General features: G+C 42.5%; 1 protein-coding gene across 1 annotated transcript; it reads right to left on the reverse strand.

Annotated features, from left to right (window-relative positions):
- Window positions 1-695: 695 nt before the first annotated feature.
- Window positions 696-21,647, reverse strand: ranbp1 (RAN binding protein 1). The gene is made up of 6 exons (XM_084307862.1): window positions 21,517-21,647; window positions 19,624-19,760; window positions 19,071-19,228; window positions 1,722-1,850; window positions 1,563-1,631; window positions 696-1,236 (listed from the first exon to the last, which is right to left on the reverse strand). The coding sequence occupies exons 1-6, from the start codon at window positions 21,529-21,531 to the stop codon at window positions 1,082-1,084; spliced, it is 663 nt and encodes a 220-aa protein (XP_084163988.1). The 5' UTR covers window positions 21,532-21,647; the 3' UTR covers window positions 696-1,081.
- Window positions 21,648-22,058: the final 411 nt, after the last annotated feature.

Below are 22,058 nucleotides of genomic sequence, written 5' to 3' on the forward strand. Positions count from 1 at the left end.
AACATAGTTAATGCTGCATTCACGTCATGTAGGAATGATGGTAGGTACGTCTGTACGCATGTGGCATGAACCTCGTTGAATGTGCCAAAACAAGAGGTTTCGCTTTATGCTCGTGATAACCGTCAAAATTATTTACAAATCCAGCAAGTAAGCTCATACATTTCAAATGTCTGAAAAACACATTTGCTGAAAATTACACTTTAGGTTTGTTTTCATTTAAAATAAACGTTCCATTCCTTGCACAAATTTAAGACATTTGCGAAAATCGAGTCGCCGGGTTGACATTTCTGCACGGCGATGTCGGATCCCAGTCCATTGCAAGTTTCCAAGTTAATATTTACAACCCGAAAGCCGCCGTATTTCCATATGGGGACGTGAACGCAGCATTAAGTGCATCTGATCACATAACAGCGGGATAACACCCAACATGCTCCTGCTGCACCTCTACCGTTTGGAGTAGCCTCCACGTCTCGTCTAGACGCCCCATCGGAGCCGATGGAGTGAAACTAGAAAAGAGCTAATCGCTACAAGACATCCGCTCCAGTCGTCTTCACCCGTGTTTAAAAAGAGGTGGACACGGGGAGGAAGGCCCACCGAGATGCATCCCAGGACAGAATTCTCCTACTGCATCTTCCCCCTACGCCTGTTCCCCAAACCTTTGCTGCCGACACGCCTCCAACACCCACACTCTCCCCCCCCCCCCCCCCAACGGTTTAAAAAGAAAATAATAAAAAAAAAAACACTTTACCCCAATGTGGGAGTGACTAATATCACAAGCCTCATTTCAGTTTGTCCAAAACAAAACAAAAAAAACAAGACATTGAATTACAGATGACCAGAATGGAAAGTGTAGAGTTCCATGGTGCATGAAGGAATGGGGCACTTATTTCATGAATTAAACTTTTTTTCTTCTTCTTTTTTTCTTTAATTTATTTTCAGTGGCACCAAGGACATGGATCTCGAGGCGGAAAAAAAACGGAATTAATTATGCAAGTGTCCAAATTCAGTTCCTTTAGAGTCTATTGTAGAAAAAGAGGGGGAAACTGACATGTTGAAGATCAGCAAAGCAAGTACGCGGTTCTCAATTCTTCTCTGCCTTCACCTCCTTCTCTGCCTTCACCTCCTTCTCTGCCTTCACCTCCTTCTCCTCCTCTTTCTTTCCCCCCGACTTCTTGTCCTCCTTTACAGAGAGCTCCTCTAGTTTCTCAGCCACCTTGTTTGCGCTGTCGGAGTCGGCTGTGGAGAAAAGGAGACATGTCAACTAAACTACACTTGGAAGGCTTGGAGAATTGTAGATTTAAACACTAAAGCTGCTGCGAATTTTAACGTATGTAGACATTATGGTGACTTTCGTCTTCGACCCAGTTAAGGCGAAGTGGGAAATAACTTCCATTTTAAAAAGTGTGACAGAACATACCGACACTAGCCTATCAAAAAGCCAGCAAGTGTTACATTCTGCAGAATGATGTAGCAGACATAAAAAGTTCCAGGCTGGAGTGATCAGCAAAGAACAGAGTTGAGTCTGCAGCACGCTCAGCAAAATTACAAGTCATTCAAGTTACCTGTTCCCTCTTGAGATTTTATGACCTCTTCTTTGCACTCGTCAAACTTCACCTTGAATTTCTGAGCATCTGAAAAGAGGAGCAAGAGTGTAAGTTGTAATATTTACAACCCCCCCCCCCCCCCCAACTTTCTGATAAGTTAGTGAATGAATAACTCACTTTCTGCGTTGAGGAAGCGTATTGCCAGGAGCTCAGGTTTGGGACTTTCATCTGCAAAGTCTGCTAGTGTGTTCCATACCCAGGCTCTGTCGCTGCCGGCGTTTGGCTTCAGCTCCATCATGGGGACAACTGGAATCCAAAAGTTGATACAGTTAAATCCACCCTCAAACAGAACCTACACTGTGCCATTATGATCTTAGGCAGTTAGGTAAATATCTATAAACATAAACAACAGTCTCCCTAACCTGACAATCATGTCATCAAGTGACACTTTTTGTAGATGGTCCGTTGGCGATTGACAGGCTTTGCGGGCTCATAGAATTTTAGTTAGAACCATTACATCCAAATGAGTTTTATTAAATGTAGGTCTTACAGCTAGGGCTGGGCGATATGACCAAAAACGTTATCGCGATACAATTATTTTCATATAATTCGATATCGATAATTATCGTCGATATAATGTCTGTCAAGTTTAATTAACTTCTTATGCTGCTGCGAATGTCTCGAGTCGAGTTGATGTCGTCATCAGTCCGCGCACGTTAGCAGTTAGCCGACAAGCGGAGTATTTCATGACAATGTAATAAATATGACACTAAAATACTCTCTTCCGCCACAATATATTGAAACGACGTCCACTGTATACCCCACACTACTATAAACGTGGCCTCAGAATTCACGACACACACATACTCGGCACGTAAATATATAAAATAGTGCCGTGCAAGCTAGTTATCCTAGCCTTGTTTACTACTAGAGTCCTACCTCTCTACACAGAGGTGCACCGCGGGTCTCCTTCACTGTCGGCCATCTGCTTCACTGATTGGTTGTTAGTGCGTGTGCTGATATCCAAGCTTGGAAAATCGATATATCGAAACTTTGCGACCACGTTTCATGTTTATTTCGAGGAAATAATTTATCGCGATAGTTATCGTTATCGTTTTATCGCCCAGCCCTACTTACAGCCTTTGAATCAAAACAAAGATGAACAGACAGACAACACAACTCTAGGCAGTGTAGGCCCAGCCAGTCAGTGGTAGCAATGTGAAAGTAGATGGGTACACATGCTAGCAGGCCTACTAACTGGGGAGAGGCTAATGCCGATAGCTGCTACTCTTGCAAGCAGGATATCATCCCTATATTGCATACGTTATTATTCATTAATCCCCCTGGTATTTTATGTTCCGTTCCAACTTCCAAGCAGACTCCTCCTGCAAGCATTCATCTCTAATCCTTATAATGGAAAAATAAGAATTGTGTGAGAATCGTGATCTCAATTCTTAGGGAGAAAAATCGTGATTCACATTTTAGCAAGCATCGTGCAGCCCTAATATATACACATTACACACAAATCTATATTTTACCTTTGAATAAAATAAGGCTCAGAATGAGGATTATTAAAGCTAATAATAAATATACACTTTAATTGGTCTCACCAGTTTTATAATGAACCAAAACATTTGTATTAATATTTTTATATATATATATATAAAGTTTGCCAATAGGGATGCATCAGTAGTATTGGCAGTGGTAGTAGGCGTAATAGTAATCCAGTATATATTTTTCTCTTCTAAAGAATTAACCAGTTCAACACAGGTAACCACTTTTGCTTCATTTCTTTGATGGCTCAAATGTATGCTCTGTCTAGTGTCTAGTCGATTTTGTGTTTTGAGCACAAAGTTAATCATAGATCTAGTCTCTTTATTTTGCCCTCAATGTGCACCAGATTGATTCATTTAACAAAAAAAAAAAAAAAAAAAAAAAATCCAGGGGGGCATTCCCCCGGACCCCCACCCACCAGTCTCACAAAATCCTGTGGGAAACACTGGGGAGAATAGTTTAATCTTAGAATAGTTCTGCTAATAGGGAATAGGGCGTCTAAGTGGCGCAGTGGGCAAGACGCTCGCCACTAGCGCAGGAGATGCTGGGTTCGAGCCCAGCTCTCTGCGTTGCTTCCGGCTTTGCTGGTCGTTCATACTAATACAATTGGCAGTATTAGGGGGTGGGAAAGCCGGTGGGTGGGGATCGGACGTTGTGGACAGCGACTCCTACAGGTCGGTTGGTGAGCCTGTACAGCAGAATCAGGAAGCAACGGGGGCAGCGTGAGCCTCCCACGTGCTACTCCTCGCCACAGAGATCGCGCTGTACAGGTGAAAAGATGCAACGGCTGCCTCCTCGTGTACCGGAGGGGACACGTGATGCAAGGCTTCGTCCACATTGCAGCCGGCCAGTGGGAGGCATGGTCTAACAACGTTCGAGACAGGGGAGGGTAGAATTGGATAATACGAAATTGGGATGGAAGAAAAATAGAAAATGGGGAGAAAAAGTAGATAAAAAAAATAATAGTTCTGCTAATGAAGTGAAATATTTATTATCATCAACTATCCAGTTCGTTTTTTATAGTGTAATGGCTACTTTAAATCATTGAGAGAGCAAGAGAAAGAGATAGCCATCGGGCTCAGCCCCTCCCATTCCTCACTGCTGCAGCTGGAGTAGACATAAAAAACTAAACTTCCAATGCACCCAACTTCAAGTAGAATCACGAACAGTGGTTTAAGATATGATTCATTCATTGCGAATTAGTTAGATGACATATTGTGCATGTTATATAGCTGAATAACAAATGTTTATCTTATGACTATATTGAATTGTGAAAATCCATTTGGCATGTGATGATCAACCTCTTAACACATTCCCCGCCAAAAACAAGTTTACTAGTTATTGGCCGCCAATCGAATAACGCCAATAACGAGTTTACTCGTTTTTGGGATCGTTATATAGTTTATTCGCTATATCTATTCATAATTCATAGCTGCAGCCTCTGGTATAGTCTTCAGACCCTGTCTGAGGTGGCAGACAGTCAACACCGCCCTCTACTGCCAGGCGGAGCTATTGCATCTCATAGAAAATGGGCTTGTGTCTTTTAGGAGGCGATCTGAGCCGGGCGGGCGGGGTTTAAATATTCAGGCGAGCCACTTCTATACTGGCATCAGTAACTCCGCCCGCCCGTCATTATGAAACGGTCGGTAGTGTGGTGCGGACCTCCACGAGCATTATTTGGAATTGCAATAAGATATTTGGATTATCTCTCTTGCATTACATCAGATACAAGGTAAGAACATCATATGAATTTATTTCTACCCCGATCACAGCCATCTGTGTGGACCGTGTATGGCTGATTACGGGGTGGGGGAGTGCCCCGCTACGACAGTCATTTCATGTATGGACGAGGAGACATAGTGATAATCTAGCGTTGATTTCAGGATGATTAGATAAGCACCCGGAAAATTACAACGTGATGACTGGATTACAGTAAATGCATTTTTCTCGCCTTTTCCTGGAATTACTGAAAAACACCCAAACCATACTCTATTCAAAACGGTATAAAACGGAAATGTACTGATGAAAAAACAATCCGTCTCTGCAATGTTGACTAGAAGCAGCTCACTGAGACCCGACGGCGTTATTAGACCCATAGATTAGGGCTGGGCGATATGGCAAAAAACCATATCGCAATAACGATATGATAATGTTATTAGGGATGCACGATATTGATTTTTTGACACCGATAACTTTATGCTCCTCAAGCCGATATTTATTGTATTATAATATTTTATTAATATATTATATATATATTTTTTTTTTATCATTTTTTTTTTTTTTTTAGTATTTATAAGCTCCGACGTCATCGGTACTGCTATCGGTACTCGAGAAATTATGGAGGTTTTTTTTGAGGAATTTAAACGTCGCAAACTAATCTTGTTGGCCGTTGTCTATATCTCTCCTGCCTGCGCGGGGAGCGGGCTGCCTGCTCTCTCCTCTCTTCCCCTCCCACACACTCACTCACACACACACACACTCACACGGGTGCTGCGCTGGAGTACAGACAGCTCTGCTCTCATAATGGCGGACAGAACGAAATGTTCAAAAGTCTGGGTCTATTTTACTAAAGTCGATGCTGACAACGCTCGTTGCCACAAGTGCAACAAGACATTTGTAATGTATAAGCGCTGGTACTTGTCAATGTGGCTGGCGGGGAGATAACGTTAGCTCCGAGTAGAGTAATGGCTGACAATCCGGAGGTAAATAAACGAACGAGAGCTTCTGATTGGTGGTAAGAAGAAGAGGTGGGTGCAAGCCGTGGGACGTAATTGGCAGATCGACTGTCTGTCTCCGAATGTAACGTGACTACGTCACAGCCAAGAAAGGGAGCGCTGGATTTGTGAAAAACTCCCTGTTCCTAAACCACACGCTATCAGTTTTACCACAGTACTGGCAAAACGGGAGGCTATAATAAAAACAAGCGCCCTTCATCCAAATCCACCCACACCGGATTTCTTTTAACCAAAAAATGTATTATATGTTATCGGAGCTATCAATAACGTTATCGAGTTTATCGGGATGACGTCATAATTGCTGATATCGGCCCGATAATTATCGTGCATTCCTAAATGTTATCATATCACTCGATAATTATCGAAATGGTTATAAGATGTATGTTTATTTTGCAGCAATTCTTTGTCGTTGCCACCATCTTTAGTGTTACATCCCCTCACACTCCAGTTCTCAGGCTGCAGCTGGTTTAAAAGCGAAAGTAAACCGGCTTCTCTGCTGGCTGTGGCTCTATTTTCGATCTTTTGGCGCTTTTTTGGTGGACAAACCACTGCACATGTGCACCGTGACTCGTGACTGGAGTCTAGCTCTGCTAGCACACATAGCCTACTGTGTACAGACTAGGGCTGACCTTCGAAGCTTTTTTTGGCAATCGAAGCTTCGGGGCCGAGCTTCGATTTTAATTCGAAGCTTCGGGGAAAAAAAAATGTATCTTATGTTGTGGGACTTGTACAGCACTTTCGTAAACGTTGTTGTTTTTAAATGTGCTCTATAAATAAAGTGGGTTGGATTAATTAATTAAGTAGCCCCTTTCGTGACTGACGCATCCAACAAGGTTTCACTCGGCTGTGTGATTTAATTCAAGGTGGATCGCTGTTGTCGTTTGAACAACTTCAGATTTCATGGGAACTACCAATCCCCCAAATCAAGAATGTTTAAGATGAATGAAGTAAGATTTTGATTATTTGAAATATGGCCTGTGTAGACTAAACTATGCACAGAATTATGTCAGTCTACAAGGTCCGGATTCTACATGGTCCGGCAATGTAGACCTTGTAGACTCCACTACAGACCAATTATCAGTGAATGTTCATGCATTTTTAAGAAGGGCAACTTCCACAAAAAAACAAAGAACTCACCAAAACATCTCAGTAGCACCTTATCTAAATGTTATATTTCATATATGGAGATTCATATTTATTTATGTATTGCATGCATTTCTACATTTTATTTCCTATTTTGTTTATTCATCCCAGTATCTTTCTTTCTTATGTGTGGAATTCTACAAGGTGCGCGCACACACACCTACACACACACACACATTTAGTCATTTAGCTGACGCTTTTATCCAAAGCGACTTACAAGTTCTGTACGACAAGACAGCAAGAAGGGTACAACTCTATCAGCTGAGTAACAATGTTCATCAAAGTGTTGCGTGTTACAGTGTAGGTTAGTTTATTAGGACAAGTGCATGACAGTAAGGTTAGTCACGGTTAGATTTTTTTTTTTTTTTTTTTATCATTTCAGATAATGGTTGAAGAAGTGAGTCTTTAGTCGACGGCGAAAGATTGGACGGGATTCGGCTGTCCTAACTGGGATGGGTAGTTCACACACACACACACAAATCTAAGTAAAAAAAAAAAAAAAAACACACAAATCTAAGTAAAAAAAAAAGATTTTTTATTTTATTTTTTTTACTTCGATTTTTTTTTTATGTTCGAAGTAGGGCTGGGCGATATGGCCTAAATATGATATCACGATATTTTCTGACCTTTCGGCGATACACGATACACATCACGATGTTTTTCTTTTTTAACCCAAACAATTCATTATGAGGCTTACCAAGACAGTATGAGTTTGCAAGCTAACATTAAAGACAAAATAAAATACCCATGCATTTAGCATTTTTATATTAGATTTAGATTATTAGATTATATATTGCATATGAGATATTATATGATTTAGATATGAAATATGATGAATTGAAAATGGGGGACCCTGATGTAAACAAGACTAAAGTCTTTCTCTGGTCTGCATCCCCTTAACAATTGTATGTATTGAGCTGTACTGTACCCATTCTGCAATATGTTAAAGTTTTAAATCAATCAATCAATAAATAGCATTTTAGCATTTTTATGAAACTACTGTATATATGTATGTCTCTAAATGTTTTGATGAATTGAAAATGGAGGACCCTTATGTAAAAAAGCCGAAAGTCTTTTTCTGGTCTTCATCCTCCTGTACTGTATTGTACCCATTCTGCAACCTTTTAATACAGTTTTCATTCATTCATTCTGACGGAAACATAATCATTTTGATTGACAGTCGAGTCTGCCAATGACGTCACACCGCTTGCACCCGCCCTGCTGTTCTTAGCACCAATCGGCAAGCGTTATGACTTCCTGAATGTCCCGTGTGCTGAAGTGAACACTGAACATCAACAAAGCTACTAACGTTAGCTCCCCGCGGCCGTCGAGTAGGAGACCAGTGCTTCACAGGATGCTAAATGAGGCATAATGATTTTACTACAACGAATGTTATAATAAAAGCCTTTCCATACATCTGTCTGATTGAAAACTTTATTAACAGACCGCGGAATTGGCATATCTCAGCACAGGCTGAGATATGAACGAGTAACGTGTGGACAGATTGACGCGACACAATCCTCTTGGGCAAAACATCACGATATCCACGATACGTTGAAAAAGTGTATCGTTAATGAACTGTACCCGATATTTATATAATATCGTCATATCGCCCAGCCCTACTTCGAAGCTTGTGCCATCGAATCGAACGTTCGAAGCTTCGAAGCATTTAAGACAGCCCTAGTACAGACGGTTTCAAACTGTATTTTAAATTAGAAAGCAAACAAAATAAATGGACAAGAGAAAAAAAAATCTCAATTTGGTCAGTATTGTCATTTGGACAAGCAAAGCCATTACTTTAAGTTGCAGGCAAGAAAGACAAGTCTGTCCACTGTCTTTTTTTCCGATATTCGATATCGATTATTAAAATATATCGCGATATATATCGTTATCGTTATATCGCCCAGCCCTACCATAGATATAATATAAGATATATTTTAAGCACTCGCAAATGTCAGTCTAAAACTATATGCATTGAATAAAGACCTGGCAATGAATGGGGTATCAGCCCCCCCCCCTGCTGTGGCGGTCAATGTGTTAAGCCCTAGGCATATTTTCTGAAAATTTGCCTAAAAGTACATAGCCATGTAAATGAAAGATTGCTCCACTTCTACAAGGCTATTTGCATGCTCTTGGTATCTAGGGACATCTATGGACCTCAGGGAATGTATTCCCAATGTCAGACATATTGTGTCTGTTACTAGGCTTGAGTAAATTGTAACGAACCAAAGGAGAATATAAATTATCTTTTTTCTTCTTCATCTTTAACACTATGGTTGCAGAAAACATAGAACTACGTTTCTGTCGCCCAACCGTTGAGTGCCGGAAACGTAGATCTACGTTTTTCTCACGGTATTTCTTTTAATCGCTATTGCCATTCATAATTCAGCAGGGCACCTTGTGCATACTGTTCCGAGTGTGTCTGAGCTGGCAGACGGTCTCATACCGCCCCCTAAAGCCTTCAGCCATTATTGCACTCAGTTAGAAACGGGTTAGTTTCTTTTCTCTACCGAGCTGCGGCGTGGGGGCGGGTCCTAAACACTCGGCAAAACCACATTGCATGCTTGCACGAGGAAGGATAATAATGATGATCTAGCATTGATTTCAGGAAGATTCGATAACCAGGCGAAAAATTTCAACGTGCTTATGGAATTACACAAAAACGCTGTTTTCGCGTCTTTTCCCTGAAATTACTCAGAAGCACCCAAACTATATTCATATTCAAAACGGAAATGTACGGATGAAAAATCTGTTTTTTGCATGTTGACTGGAAGCAACTCACTGACACTCGACGGCGTTATTAGACCCATAGCTATACTATAAAATATAGGTTTAGCTCTACAAACTACAACTACGTTTACATGGGGTTAATGGACGGCAAGGCCAGGTCACTTCCCGGAAGGGGCGTGGCACTCAATGTGTTAACTAGGGGTGCACCGATATATCGGTCGGGTATCGGTATCGGCCGATAAGTGCCTTGTTGACTGCTATCGGCCTATCGGCCGATAAGCTCAAATGTGCCGATAGCAGTCGCCGATAAATACCCATCAATTTGTGTAGCGTCAAAAGGCAAAAAAAAAAAGTTCACTTGCGACAACGCCCGCCGTCCCCCACACACACACACAAGCTATTGCATCAAAGTAACTACTTATGATTAACAAGGCATTCGTTTTGTGGCATTAGCGTTATATAGTTAGTGTTACACGGACAATAACATCAGCATATTATTATTACCCATAGCAGCAAGGCATTACTCCGAGTCCGTTCATTAGCTACCGGGACTCGGGAGATGCAAGACTAACGTTACTGGTGAAAATGTGATTTGCGTTGGAATACTCCTTTGTCAACTTGCTGTACTTTGCTTGCAGGTCTGCAGCCATTATTGCTGCATTATGAATAACCCCAACTTTAGCCAAGGTAACGTTATGGCTAAACCTTTAACAATAGTTAACGCTAGCTTTCGGTTAGCTGTTCAATGCTATTAATAACTCCCCGTCAACACCCTCTCTCGGGAAGATGGCATTTAAGAAAGTATCTGCTGTTAAAATGAAGTGTTACACGTTCAATAACAAGCATATTATTTACCCGAAGATAGCAGTAAACAAGGCATTACTCCGTTAGTCCGTTCATAGCTCGGTTCCATTCCGTTGCTCATTCCGTACCCAACTACACATTCTGCAATCTGTTAATAAAGTTTTCAACCAGACAAATGTATAGAAAGGCTGTGTTTTATTATAACATTTGTTGCAGTAAAATCATTATGTCTCATTTGGTCATGCGTGGAGCGGCGGGCCGGGCAGCTAACGTAGCTACGTTAAGTGTGTTGATGTTCTGCTCTCGCAAACAGAACAATGGCGGCATGCCCGGAAGTAGAAAAATTAATAAACGCTTGCCGATTGGTGGTAAGGACAGCAGGAGGTGGGTGCTAGCGGTGTGGCGTAATTGGCCGAATCGACTGTCAATCAAAATGGTTCCATTGCATTGGTTGAAAGCTCTGGTTGAGAGAATAGTATCCCGCTGCAGGCCGCAAGAATGGTTCCATTGCATTGGTTGAAAGCTCTGGTTGAGAAAATAGTATCCCTCTGCAGGCCGCAAGACGATACTGGGAGATAGTGATACCATAAACATATTTCTTGATGTGAAGTAAAGAGGCCTACAAATACAAACACACATACAAATATACAATAGTTTCATTAAAAAAAAAAAAAAAATTTTTTACAAATACTTATATACAAATATAGGTATCGGTATCGGCCGATAGTGTTAGTTGAACAATCGGTATCGGCGGCCAATTTTCATATCGGTGCATCCCTAGTGTTAACGGTGAATAACACCATGCTAACATTGACAAGATGGCGGTCAGGTGGCATAGCGGAGCTTGTGCTTGTCACCAATGCAAGAGGCTGCGGTCTCAACTCCCGGAGAGTCGGCATTGCCTTGGCTCAGGCTGATCGCTATACTACCGGTAACTCGTTTGGCTGAGTTAGGGGGAGGGGAGCCGTGGGTGGGTCCTGGGCGTTGTGGACAGCGACCCCTACAGTTCGGTAGGGGCGCCTGCTCAGCGAGGGTAGGATCTGGAGAGAGGTAGTGCGACCTTCCACACGTTACACTCTCCCAGTGAGAATCTGAGCTGCCAGGCTGGCTGCACATGCGTCGGAGGAAAGCATGAGACAGTCTCCGGCTTCTCGGACCAACAGTAGGGGGAAGTACGCAACAACCAGGAAGGGGGTTGGGAATTGGCATAACGACTAACAGTGGGATGGGAGAAAAATCGGAAAAAAAGAGAAGACTTATAATATATATATATATATATATATATATATAAAAAAAAAAACATTGACAAGATGTGAAAAATTTAAGCAAATGAATAAAGGGCAGATTATTTACCATTTTGCCATCCAGACAAAAATCATGCTATTTGAAATATGAATATAGAATATCAGGCCAAGTCTATGGATCGGGCCAAATCTCCTCTTTCCAATGGCAGAGTTAAATCTGGATTTAGTACCACCAGTTGCCCGTTACAGTTACAGGGTAGCAAAGACTGAATGAAATCTACTGTAAGTAGTTACTTTTGTGTAATGTGACTGTCCATAGGTCTGCCATTTTTCACCAGATTGTGACGCAGGTTTTTGATTAGACGTTCACAGAAAGGTAAAGAAACAATATACGTTGTATTTTATGGCAATAACGTTGAGGTTTGTTGACCTGTGAGATATGACGAAAATAACGTAAATATTTTCCACGTCAGCCAGCTGCAGCTTTGACAGCGGCTGGTGTGAGCTGGGTAGTGTAGTTTTATGAAATGTCTATGTCCATCGAGAGCCCTGGATCTCCTCTTTCGTATGACTACAACGATTTCATGACTGCGTAATTTCCTTGCGTCCAAATCATCCGGTTTCCGATGCCATGCGCAGAACTTTTTTTTATAAACTATAAAAAAAATCGCTAATAACAGTTAACCTCTTTAGCCAGAGCGGTCCGTCGGCGGACCGCAGATGACATCACGTCATAAATCCATGTCTACAGACTGTATGAATAAAAGTTGCATTTTCTTCCCAAATGTAGCCAAGCGTAAAGACCATAATCCTGTAAAAACAGTCATAAATGTACATTTTCAACAATACGTTTGTTTACCAATAGGTTAAAGTGTTATTAACACTTTCTATGCCGGGAAACGTCTTTAGACGTCATTCCCGGCCATGCTCAAGTTGCCAGAGGACGCTTTACGTCGTCCTTATATCAATATTTAAAAAATCTGCGATCGGATTCATATGTCCCCTCCGCTGGCCTGAGATCCACCAGCAGGACCCACTGAGCTCTCTGGCGGTTCAGGAGCGCCATCTGGTGGCCGATCGGCGCAATCGCTTAACAGGATGTGCTAGTGTTGTCACGATACTGGAATTTCGACTTCGATACCTTGAAAAGTATTGATACTTTCAATACCAAAAAAAATAAATTATTATTATTTTTATTATAATTTTTTTTTTTTTTTTTTTTAACAAATTTTGCTTTTGTTGCTGGTTGATTCTCCTCAGCTTCTCTCTGGTACTATACGAGAAGATAAATACACTTTTAAAACCCTTTGTTTATCTTTAGATCAGAGAGAGAGAGAGAGAAAGAGAGAGTGGCTGCTGGAGATTTTAGGTCTACTGAGCGCACCTTCCTAGTTATGACGAGAGAGAGAGAGAGAGCGAGAGAGAGAGAGAGAGAGAGCGAGAGATTTATCCGGAGCTATGCTCGGAGCATTTATTAACGTTACGCGTGTACTGGTGTAGGATGGGCTCCGGCTCCGCTCGACCGAACGTTGGCAACGGGGTAGTTGTGTCGAGTTCATGCGTGTACTGGTGTAGTGGGCTCGGCTTGACGTTACTCCGTTTCCATGAAGTGATAGGTGGCCAGCTAGCTAGCATTAAGCTAACGGAGGAACGACAGCTAACGTTAGCTAATAATAGCGTTGTTTACAAACTGAAGACAGGGCTGCCTGCCCGGCTGTGAGGGGGAGGAGGAAGAGAGAGAGAGAGATTTCTTCGGAGCTATGCTCGGAGCATTTATTAACGTTACATAGCATAGCATAGCTCCGGAGAAATCTCTCTCTCTCTCTTCCTCCTCCCCCTCACAGCCGGGCAGGCAGCCCTGTCTTCAGTTTGTAAACAACGCTATTATTAGCTAACGTTAGCTGTCGTTCCTCCGTTAGCTTAATGCTAGCTAGCTGGCCACCTATCACTTCATGGAAACGGAGTAACGTCAAGCCGAGCCCACTACACCAGTACACGCATGAACTCGACACAACTACCCCGTTTCCAACGAGGAGGCTGCAGCAGGCAGCAGCTTGTGTCTGTTGCTCTGAGCGAGGAGGCGGAAGGGCAAGGCTCTGGCAGCGCGTCTGTCTGTCAACAACTTGCGGGAGCAGCCAGCTGGTACCGATACTGCAGAAAGTATCGGTACTTCGGGAAATGAGTATTGAAGCCGTTTTAAATATTCAGTATCGATATGTATCGATACTTCGATATTTTTGACAACACTAGGATGTGCCATAGAGGTTGTGCTAGACGTCCGTAGTACTTCCGGGCACTCGCTATAGGTCCCGGGACTCTGGCTCGTCACGCTACACAGTGATCGATTGCCAATAACTCGACAAACAACATGATTTGGACGTATATACCATTATACAAGCTGGAGATGGACCGGGTAAATTTACATCCCATAATGATAAGATTTCTACTCTACGATGATCGCCCAACGGCGCGCGGAGACTGGGGTGAGTTTCAGCGTGTAACGTTACCGTCTTCGATACTAACTGCTATTATCAACATTTGACCCACATTAGATGATTGGTATAACGCTGCCCACGGAATTATAAACGCCCCCTAGCCCATCCGGTCAACATCAGATGACGTGTAGTAACTTCTAGAAGTACGTCTAGTTGGAATTTTTTATATTGCGCTGATTGCCATAAAACTGTATTGCATCATCAATATAATGCATTTGGGGCTATAGATCACGTTCTGGAGAAAGCTGCAGAAAGAGATGAAAACATACTTATACATTAGACCATACTTTACTATGAATATGTGAATGAAAAAATTTAACGTTGCTACACAATGAACAATACATATAGGACTTTGAATGGGCCCTAATAATGGCAATGTAGCAATAGAATTTAAAAGGTTATAGCCATGCAAAGAAGGGGTACTTCTCCATAGACAAATAGAGCCGGCAACCTATGGTATATCATGAATTTAACCCAAGGCAACCAAAGTGTTAATGAGGAATTGTATTCATAAGCTAGCGAATTTCGACAGTAAATAAATGTGAGCGGCCATTTGCCCCCCTACTTTTTCTCACCATTTAAATTTTTTCTCCCATCCCAATTTCGTATTGTCCAATTCTACCCTCCCCTGTCTCGAACGTTGTTAGACCATGCCTCCCACTGGTCGGCTGCAATGTGGACAAAGCCTTGCATCACGTGTCCCCTCCGGTACATGAGGCAGCCGTCGCATCTTTTCACCTGCACAGCACGATCTCTCAGTGGCGAGGAGTAACACGTGGGAGGCTCACGCTGCCCCCGATGCGTCCCGATTCTGCTGTACAGGCGCACCAACCGACCTGTAGGAGTCGCTGTCCACAACGTCCGATCCTCACCCACCGGCTTTCCCACCCCCTAATGCTGCCAATTGTATTAGTATGAACAACCAGCCAAGCCAGAAGCAACGCAGAGAGCTGGGCTCGAACCCAGCATCTCCTGCGTTATTGGCGAGCGCCTTGCCCACTGCGCCACTTAGCCGCCAGTGAGCGGCCATTTTGTTATGATTAACAGTTTGAGTGCCAACGCCGTGTGCATAAGTACACATATACTATCGATAATCTAGCGTTTATTTGAAAACGATCATAAATCAGCCGAAAAATCACAACGAGTTTTGTGTATTCCACTAAAGAGCTATTATCGCGGATTTCTCTGGAATCACTAGAAATCTTCAAAACTATACTCGTATTCAAAACGGTATAAAACGGAAATGTACCAATGAAAAAACAATCCGTTTCATACATGTTGACTGCAAGCTAGTCATTGATAAGCGACGGGTGTATTAGGGTGCTTTCTCACTCACTCATTCATTCGGGTCCGTTCCGGTCCGTACCGTCCTCATTCCGGGTCGGGTGCGAACTTCCCCCCTCCCTCTCCCCCCTCTAGTTTGTGTACACACTTCAGTCTTGGTTCGCTTTTACGGTTTGCGTTTTGAGCGTGTACGCTTGCCGTAGGCGATGATGGCACGCTCGAAAATGTAAACAGGAAGAGTGTTAACACGGCGGCGGAGTCTAGTATAGCCACTGTAGCACTTATTTTTCAGCAAAGAACGTGCAATAAACATAACGGATACATTCACTGTGTGTTCTGCCTCTCATTTGTTGATAAAACTAACATCAACACAATTGAACACCAAAAGCGGAGTTTAGTCTCATCTGCGCCGATTTTGTTAGCTTACATGCTAACGTGAATAGAATATGCCAGTATAGCATTGTGGCTAGCAGCTAACGTTAGCTCACGTTAGTTAGCCAGCACCAAACTGATGATATCGGGAGCTATCAGTAGCTAGATAACATTAGAGACACCACTGGTCTATAGAAATAAATGCATTCGAACAAGAAAGTATAGTAGACATAGCAATTGCAAACGCTAAGCTAACGGCTAACGCTAGTTAGCTTAGCCTGTTCAGCAGCTAACATTATCCCATCGCTCGTGGCAATTATATTGCATGTCATTGATCTACTGGTCGACCACGGCCGACTGGTTGGGCACCACTGGTCTAATAGAAATAAATGCATTCGAACAAGAAACCAATGTATAGACATAGCAATGGCAAACAAAATTGCCAGGCCTAATGCGAGCCAGGGAAGTGCTGTGCTTTGTAACATGGCTTCATGTTTTCATCCACTGAGCTGTGAGGCTCCACATGCTTGTTGTTGAGGTCTGAACTCGCAAATTGCCCATAAATATCGTTTTTGTGGGTATTATCCAGTTGTTGCTGTGTGGTTTTATCTGCCCAAAATTCAAGCAAGCATGAAAGCATTACAGTAACAACGTTGTGTGTGTCACGCCCCCCACTCCCACTGGCCCTCACCCGAGACCACCTATTTCATCGGTCCAGGTTCAGCGCCCCCGGGGACGAATCAGCGGGGGACGGGGTCGGGGGGAGCGTTCTCACTCAGACGGACACACCCCTTTTGGGTGCGAAGCGGCGCTGATTCGACCCCGAATGGTGAGTGAGAAAGGGCCCTTAGACCCATAGCCATAATTTAAGATATAGTTTAAGCGTTCGCAAATATCCCCGAACTCCCATTGACTTAAGCGCTGGCACGGAAGGGGTTATCTGGGCATACGGGCGTGGCTCTCAATGTGTTAAGGACACTCTTTCAATGAGCATCGGAATTTCAAAAAACTACAATACCCAGCTCAAGCCAGCTACTGTACAGCAAATTACTTGTGGATGCATTTTTCTTCTTATTTTTCAAGATTATCTACCACAAAACGGAACATTTTTTGGTATAAAATTAGAACGCAGTTAGTTCATCTACCTTTCTGCGAAAGTTTAGCAAAAATGTGCGTTTCAAATCTGATTCAAAATGGCGGACCTGTCTCCATAATAAGAAAGTAACTGTATTTACTAGTGATGTGACGTTTGAAGCGAGGCTTCGGAGCTTGTGTCGAGCAATCCAGCTTTTTTTTATGTGGAGCCTGTATCGAAGCGCTTATCAGGTGACGTACTGATGACGTCCGAAGCCTCGGTCGGGGGTGTACCGCCCCCGAAGCCTCACTCCGCGTCACTGATTCAGGAAATGGCTTCGGGGTTGGTGCGCAACGCGTCTCCAACACGGGATCATCCCTATGTTCCCCGGAACATCCCCGCAACACAAGTGTCGACATAGGAATTCATTACGAGTTTCTTTGCGTTGGAGAATCCCGTGGAGTACTGGGAAAGACAAATAAATGTGTATCCTAATAATCCCAACATATATATAACAGATGGTAGCGCGAGGCACTGTCAGTCACGATGGACTTCAAGCGTTGTGAAGTGACTGGCGAGTAGCGGTACTGCGAGTTAAACTCACTCCACTTAAAAAGACACTTTACACGTCATGAAGAGTGAATTCACCTTGGTGTAGCGGTCTGTGCTGTCACCTGTCGCCCGTGTCACGGCAGACCCGGGTTCTAAACTCCCTCGGGGCATCGAAGAAAGTTAAACACAACGCAAAAAAGGTGACCATATGATATCATCTCCGTTACATATAAACTTGCTGTAATGTCTAAATTGCTGTGCCTAATCTGATCACATCTGTATGATCCAAATGCAGGATGGCATGTCGATTTTGAGTTGCTTTTTCTGAATAAAAATGAATGAAGCAAGCACTTGTCCCTGCCATCATTCTGTTAGAAAAACACTATATTAAATTATAGAATGTTGTAGTAACACAAGCACTTTCTCCTCTGTCCCTGCCATCATTCTGTTAGAAAAACAGACACATTATTATTTGTTTATTGGCATCATCATCACTCTGCCTGTTCTACATTTATTGTCCACTTGATGGCACAGTAGAGCAAATACACCATGAAGCTTCAACACATGTGTGGTACTATTGGATGGAAAGCCTCAATGCTTCATGAAGCTTCATCTCGCCATCACTAGTATTTACAGTAGATCTCATTCACGGTTCTTGCTGCACGGCTGGTGATACTAAAAACAAATTAAAATCTGCCATTGTAAAGAGGAGATTTGGCCCGATCCATAGATGTGCAACTTGGCTATAATAAGGTAATTTATAGGCCTGATATTCTATAATATTTCAAATTGCATGTGTCCGGATGGCAGAATTCAGTACTGTATCTACAAAACCTTCCATTTAATCATCTTCCCTTTATTCATTTGCTTCGATTTTTTGTACACGTGATATCAATAAGGTGTTAAACGAGCTCAGTAGCAGCTTTTCATGTCTGAAAATTTTTAGCATGGTATTCACAGTCAAAGATGCAAAGAAAATAATAATTTATATTCTCCTTTGTTTCATCACAATTTACTCAAGCCTAGTAACAGACACAATATTTCTGACACTGGGAATAAATTCCCTGAGATCCATAGATGTCCCCAGATACCAAGAACATGCAAATGCAAGTGCAAATTCGATCCCACTGTCTCTGTGGTGGTAGACAGACGCTTAGTCCGCTGCGCTACCTGGCCACCTTAGGTATGTATTTTTAGGCAGATTCCAGAAAATAGGGCTAGGGGTTAATCATTGGTAAACAAACAGTGCTGAAAAAGGTTAGGGTCTTTACTCTTGGCAAAAAAAAGAAAGAGAAATGCAACATTAATTAATATGGACTGTATTGATCTATTTATGAGATTATGACGTGAAATAAATCTCAACCCGGTGCCGGGCCGATAGGGCTTAAGGAAATAAACGTGTGGACCCTTGTCTAGTATGAAGAGATAACCTGGGACCTACTTGTGTCTTAGTGTAAATGCCCATCAACACATGATGGACCTGGGGCAGTTTAACCAGTGCTGTAAGTGTAAAGGGGGTAATAAGCCATTTGACTCACTATGATGATTGGCACAGATCTTCAAGGTCCGGTCTCTCCTCATCAATAGACGAATGGTGCCCTTCTCTTTGTGTTTCAGCAGCTTGACGTCACCAGTACCACGTTCCTTCCACTCTGGGGGCTCGTTCTCTGATGCAAAGCGGTACAGTTTGGCCCGCCTGGGGACACAAATCAGGTTGCTTTCATCTTTCTTTTTTCTCTCTACAGGATGTCACCGACAGCAATGAGGGTGTATAGGGTTCATTCAACTGAGCCACCAAACAATCACCCGTGGAGGGACTGCTCGTGTCTGAGCACATCCGGCAACAACTCTCGCTCGATTTTGAACGAATTACTTATATATAACTATATATATATATATATATATATATATATAAAGAAAGTTATATGGTTCTTCACAGGTTAATTTAATGAACATCACCCGTTGTTTGATTACAATCATATGCTTGCGTACCAAGATGTCTGCGGTGATTATGATGATGGAAAATGATGGATAGGCTTGTGACAAGTTAATGATGGTAGTCAAAACAAGCGCTCTTGTTGAACAACTTACATTTTGAACAGCTCCTCCTCATCCTCCTCTAGAGTTTTCACATCCTGCTCTGGAAGTGACACGATGGGCTCAAATTGAGGGTCGAAGTTAGAGTCTTCTGTATTGTCTGTGGGGGGTTCCTGTTCTTCTTGAGGATCCTTAAAGTAATTTCAGAAAAAGCCAATTATTACCTCGATCAAAAACGGACATGAGGCGATTTGATGAACAGATACATGCGAGTCTGACACTTTGAAACTCGTGGAAACATTGGTTTGTGTAAATAGCAGCCAATAGTGCCTAACGGGCCAGTGATGCGTCAATGGCAGGATTTAAGAGATCAAGGCTGGGAAGTATAGCTTTTGTGGGGGAATTGGGAGGTGGCTTTTGTAACTTGCTATTGCTGGTGCTGAGCCAAGCATCTTTGATCAGCGGTGGGTATTATGTTCACACACAGCCACACACTCACCATTTATAAAATTCTAAAACCACAGAACTAGTATGCAAAAGAAGACAGCTAGCTACAAAAACATTAAGGGGAAAATGACAGCTAATTACTAAGGCAGTTTACTTGGTACTTTACAGTGTCACACAAGTTTAGTTCGAGTTAGTTTACAGCCAGCGTGCAACAGTCTAGCCTACCTCACGACATGCAAGAACTTGTATAAGAGTAAGATCATCCTGATTTGAATAGTCGTCGCTGTGCCAATCGTCATCAGTCTAAAGAAGCCGGTATGGAGGTGGCACGACGACGTGCAAACTAGCTTTTGGCAAAACAATGTCCAATCATTCTTCCTCGCGAACTAGCCGTCAAGTGAAGCAGGGAGGGAGGGAGGGTAGCTGCTGTAGTAGTAACACGATGGCAGTTCTTTGTGCCAAAATAGCCAACATTAACGACGTTCCCTGGCAACGCAAGTATGTTACTTGAATGCAAGCGATTGTAAAACACTATACAAAAGTTGCTGCTAACATTGATTAGCTATATTTAAACTTAAAAGTGGGTTCGTGGCCAGACAGACACACTGGCCTGGTCAGTTTTTAAACACAATTAGCTTCATCTATAGCTAGCCGATTCAACTTTTGCCTAATGTGAGCCCGTTTAAGTTACCTGCTAACGTGAGGCCCATCAGTTAGCTCCTGTAGCCTGGCTGGCTCTGGGGATGGGGGCTAACGTTATCATACATGGCTCATTCCCAACATTAGTTATCTTACCGGCTAACGTTACTTGTGTGGTGCTGCTTATTGGGCTGTTTGTTAAACATAAGATCAGCAAAGCAGCACTAGTTGTGAAACACTAACGACATCATTAGCTCAAGTTAGCCGGCTAACATGAGCAGCTGTTATCATCAGGGTGGATGGACAAAGGCAGACGAGCTAGCCCTCTAACGTTATAGCTACTTTGGTTGGTTGGTTGATGCTTTTTATTAATCCAACTCACTAATAACATGACAGCATTATTTTATTATTCCTATCGACTATATCGTTCGGGGTTAGTCTGCTTGTGAGCCAACTGGTAGCTAACGCTAATAGCATTGTAGGCAAAGAGGTTCTACTATCCAACGTTAGCATGCTAGCTAAGCTAGCTGCTACTCGGCGACTTTGTTTGGACCCACTGTGAGCTTTGCGAACTGAAGAAAGGCGGCAAAGTATTGGGAGTTTGAGCCCCGTTCTTGTTTGACACTCCGCCGCCTGTTAGCTACAGCATTCACGTTGTGTATTTAAACGTAATATTAATAATAACGTGTTGTCAAACCACCACACAACAGCGACGACAGCATCATTGCCGGCATTTTTTTTGGCTTCGCAGCTTCCTTTACAAACTTTGATGAATGGCAATTAAAATGGAATCGCTGACCAAAAAATGTATATTTCAATACAGCCGTGTCGGTTGACATTACCCAAAATGCACGCCCTCACCTTTGGATCTGCCATATTAATGTAGATGTTTGTAGATAGATGATGGGGTTTGTTTGATAGATTCCAGTCTAAAGTCGCCGTGTTCCTGTTGAGTTGCGCTGCTCTCCCTGCTTCCTGCTACTGGAGGTTTCTTTCGCGCGCGCAGAGGTTCCTCCTCTTGCCCCTCCCACATTCCAGCCTCGCGCACCCCACCATGAACGTTTATTTACTATAATAAATTATATAAATAAATTATTGCTATGGCGGGTGTGTGTAATGTGACTGCCTATTATTTTTGCTCATTTGGATATATAAAAAACTGTACTTTTATTTTATTTTGTATTATTTATTATATATATATTTTTTTTTTATTATTAAATTATAATGTCAAATATTGTACGGAAGGGGCAGGGCTTGATAAGTTGTTTTACTTCCCCCTGTTCCTTCTCGAACACTTATTGTATGGAAATAGTCTTTGACTATTTACCTTTTTGTTTTTTAAACTTGTTTTATGTTTCTATGTTCGAGATAAATCAAATCAAATAAAAATCAAATGTTTCGAT

Source organism: Notolepis coatsorum (assembly GCF_963971535.1).
Source record: "Notolepis coatsorum genome assembly, chromosome: 2".
Classification (NCBI taxonomy): domain Eukaryota; kingdom Metazoa; phylum Chordata; class Actinopteri; order Aulopiformes; family Paralepididae; genus Notolepis; species Notolepis coatsorum.

Excerpts from the sequence above, each read along its gene's own strand:
- ranbp1 (XM_084307862.1), bottom strand. Across the intron at positions 19,229-19,623 it reads GAGGAGGAGCTGTTCAAAAT|GCGGGCCAAACTGTACCGCT; the intron begins GTAAGTTGTTCA and ends TTGTGTCCCCAG. Across the intron at positions 1,632-1,721 it reads ACGCTTCCTCAACGCAGAAA|ATGCTCAGAAATTCAAGGTG; the intron begins GTGAGTTATTCA and ends TCCTCTTTTCAG.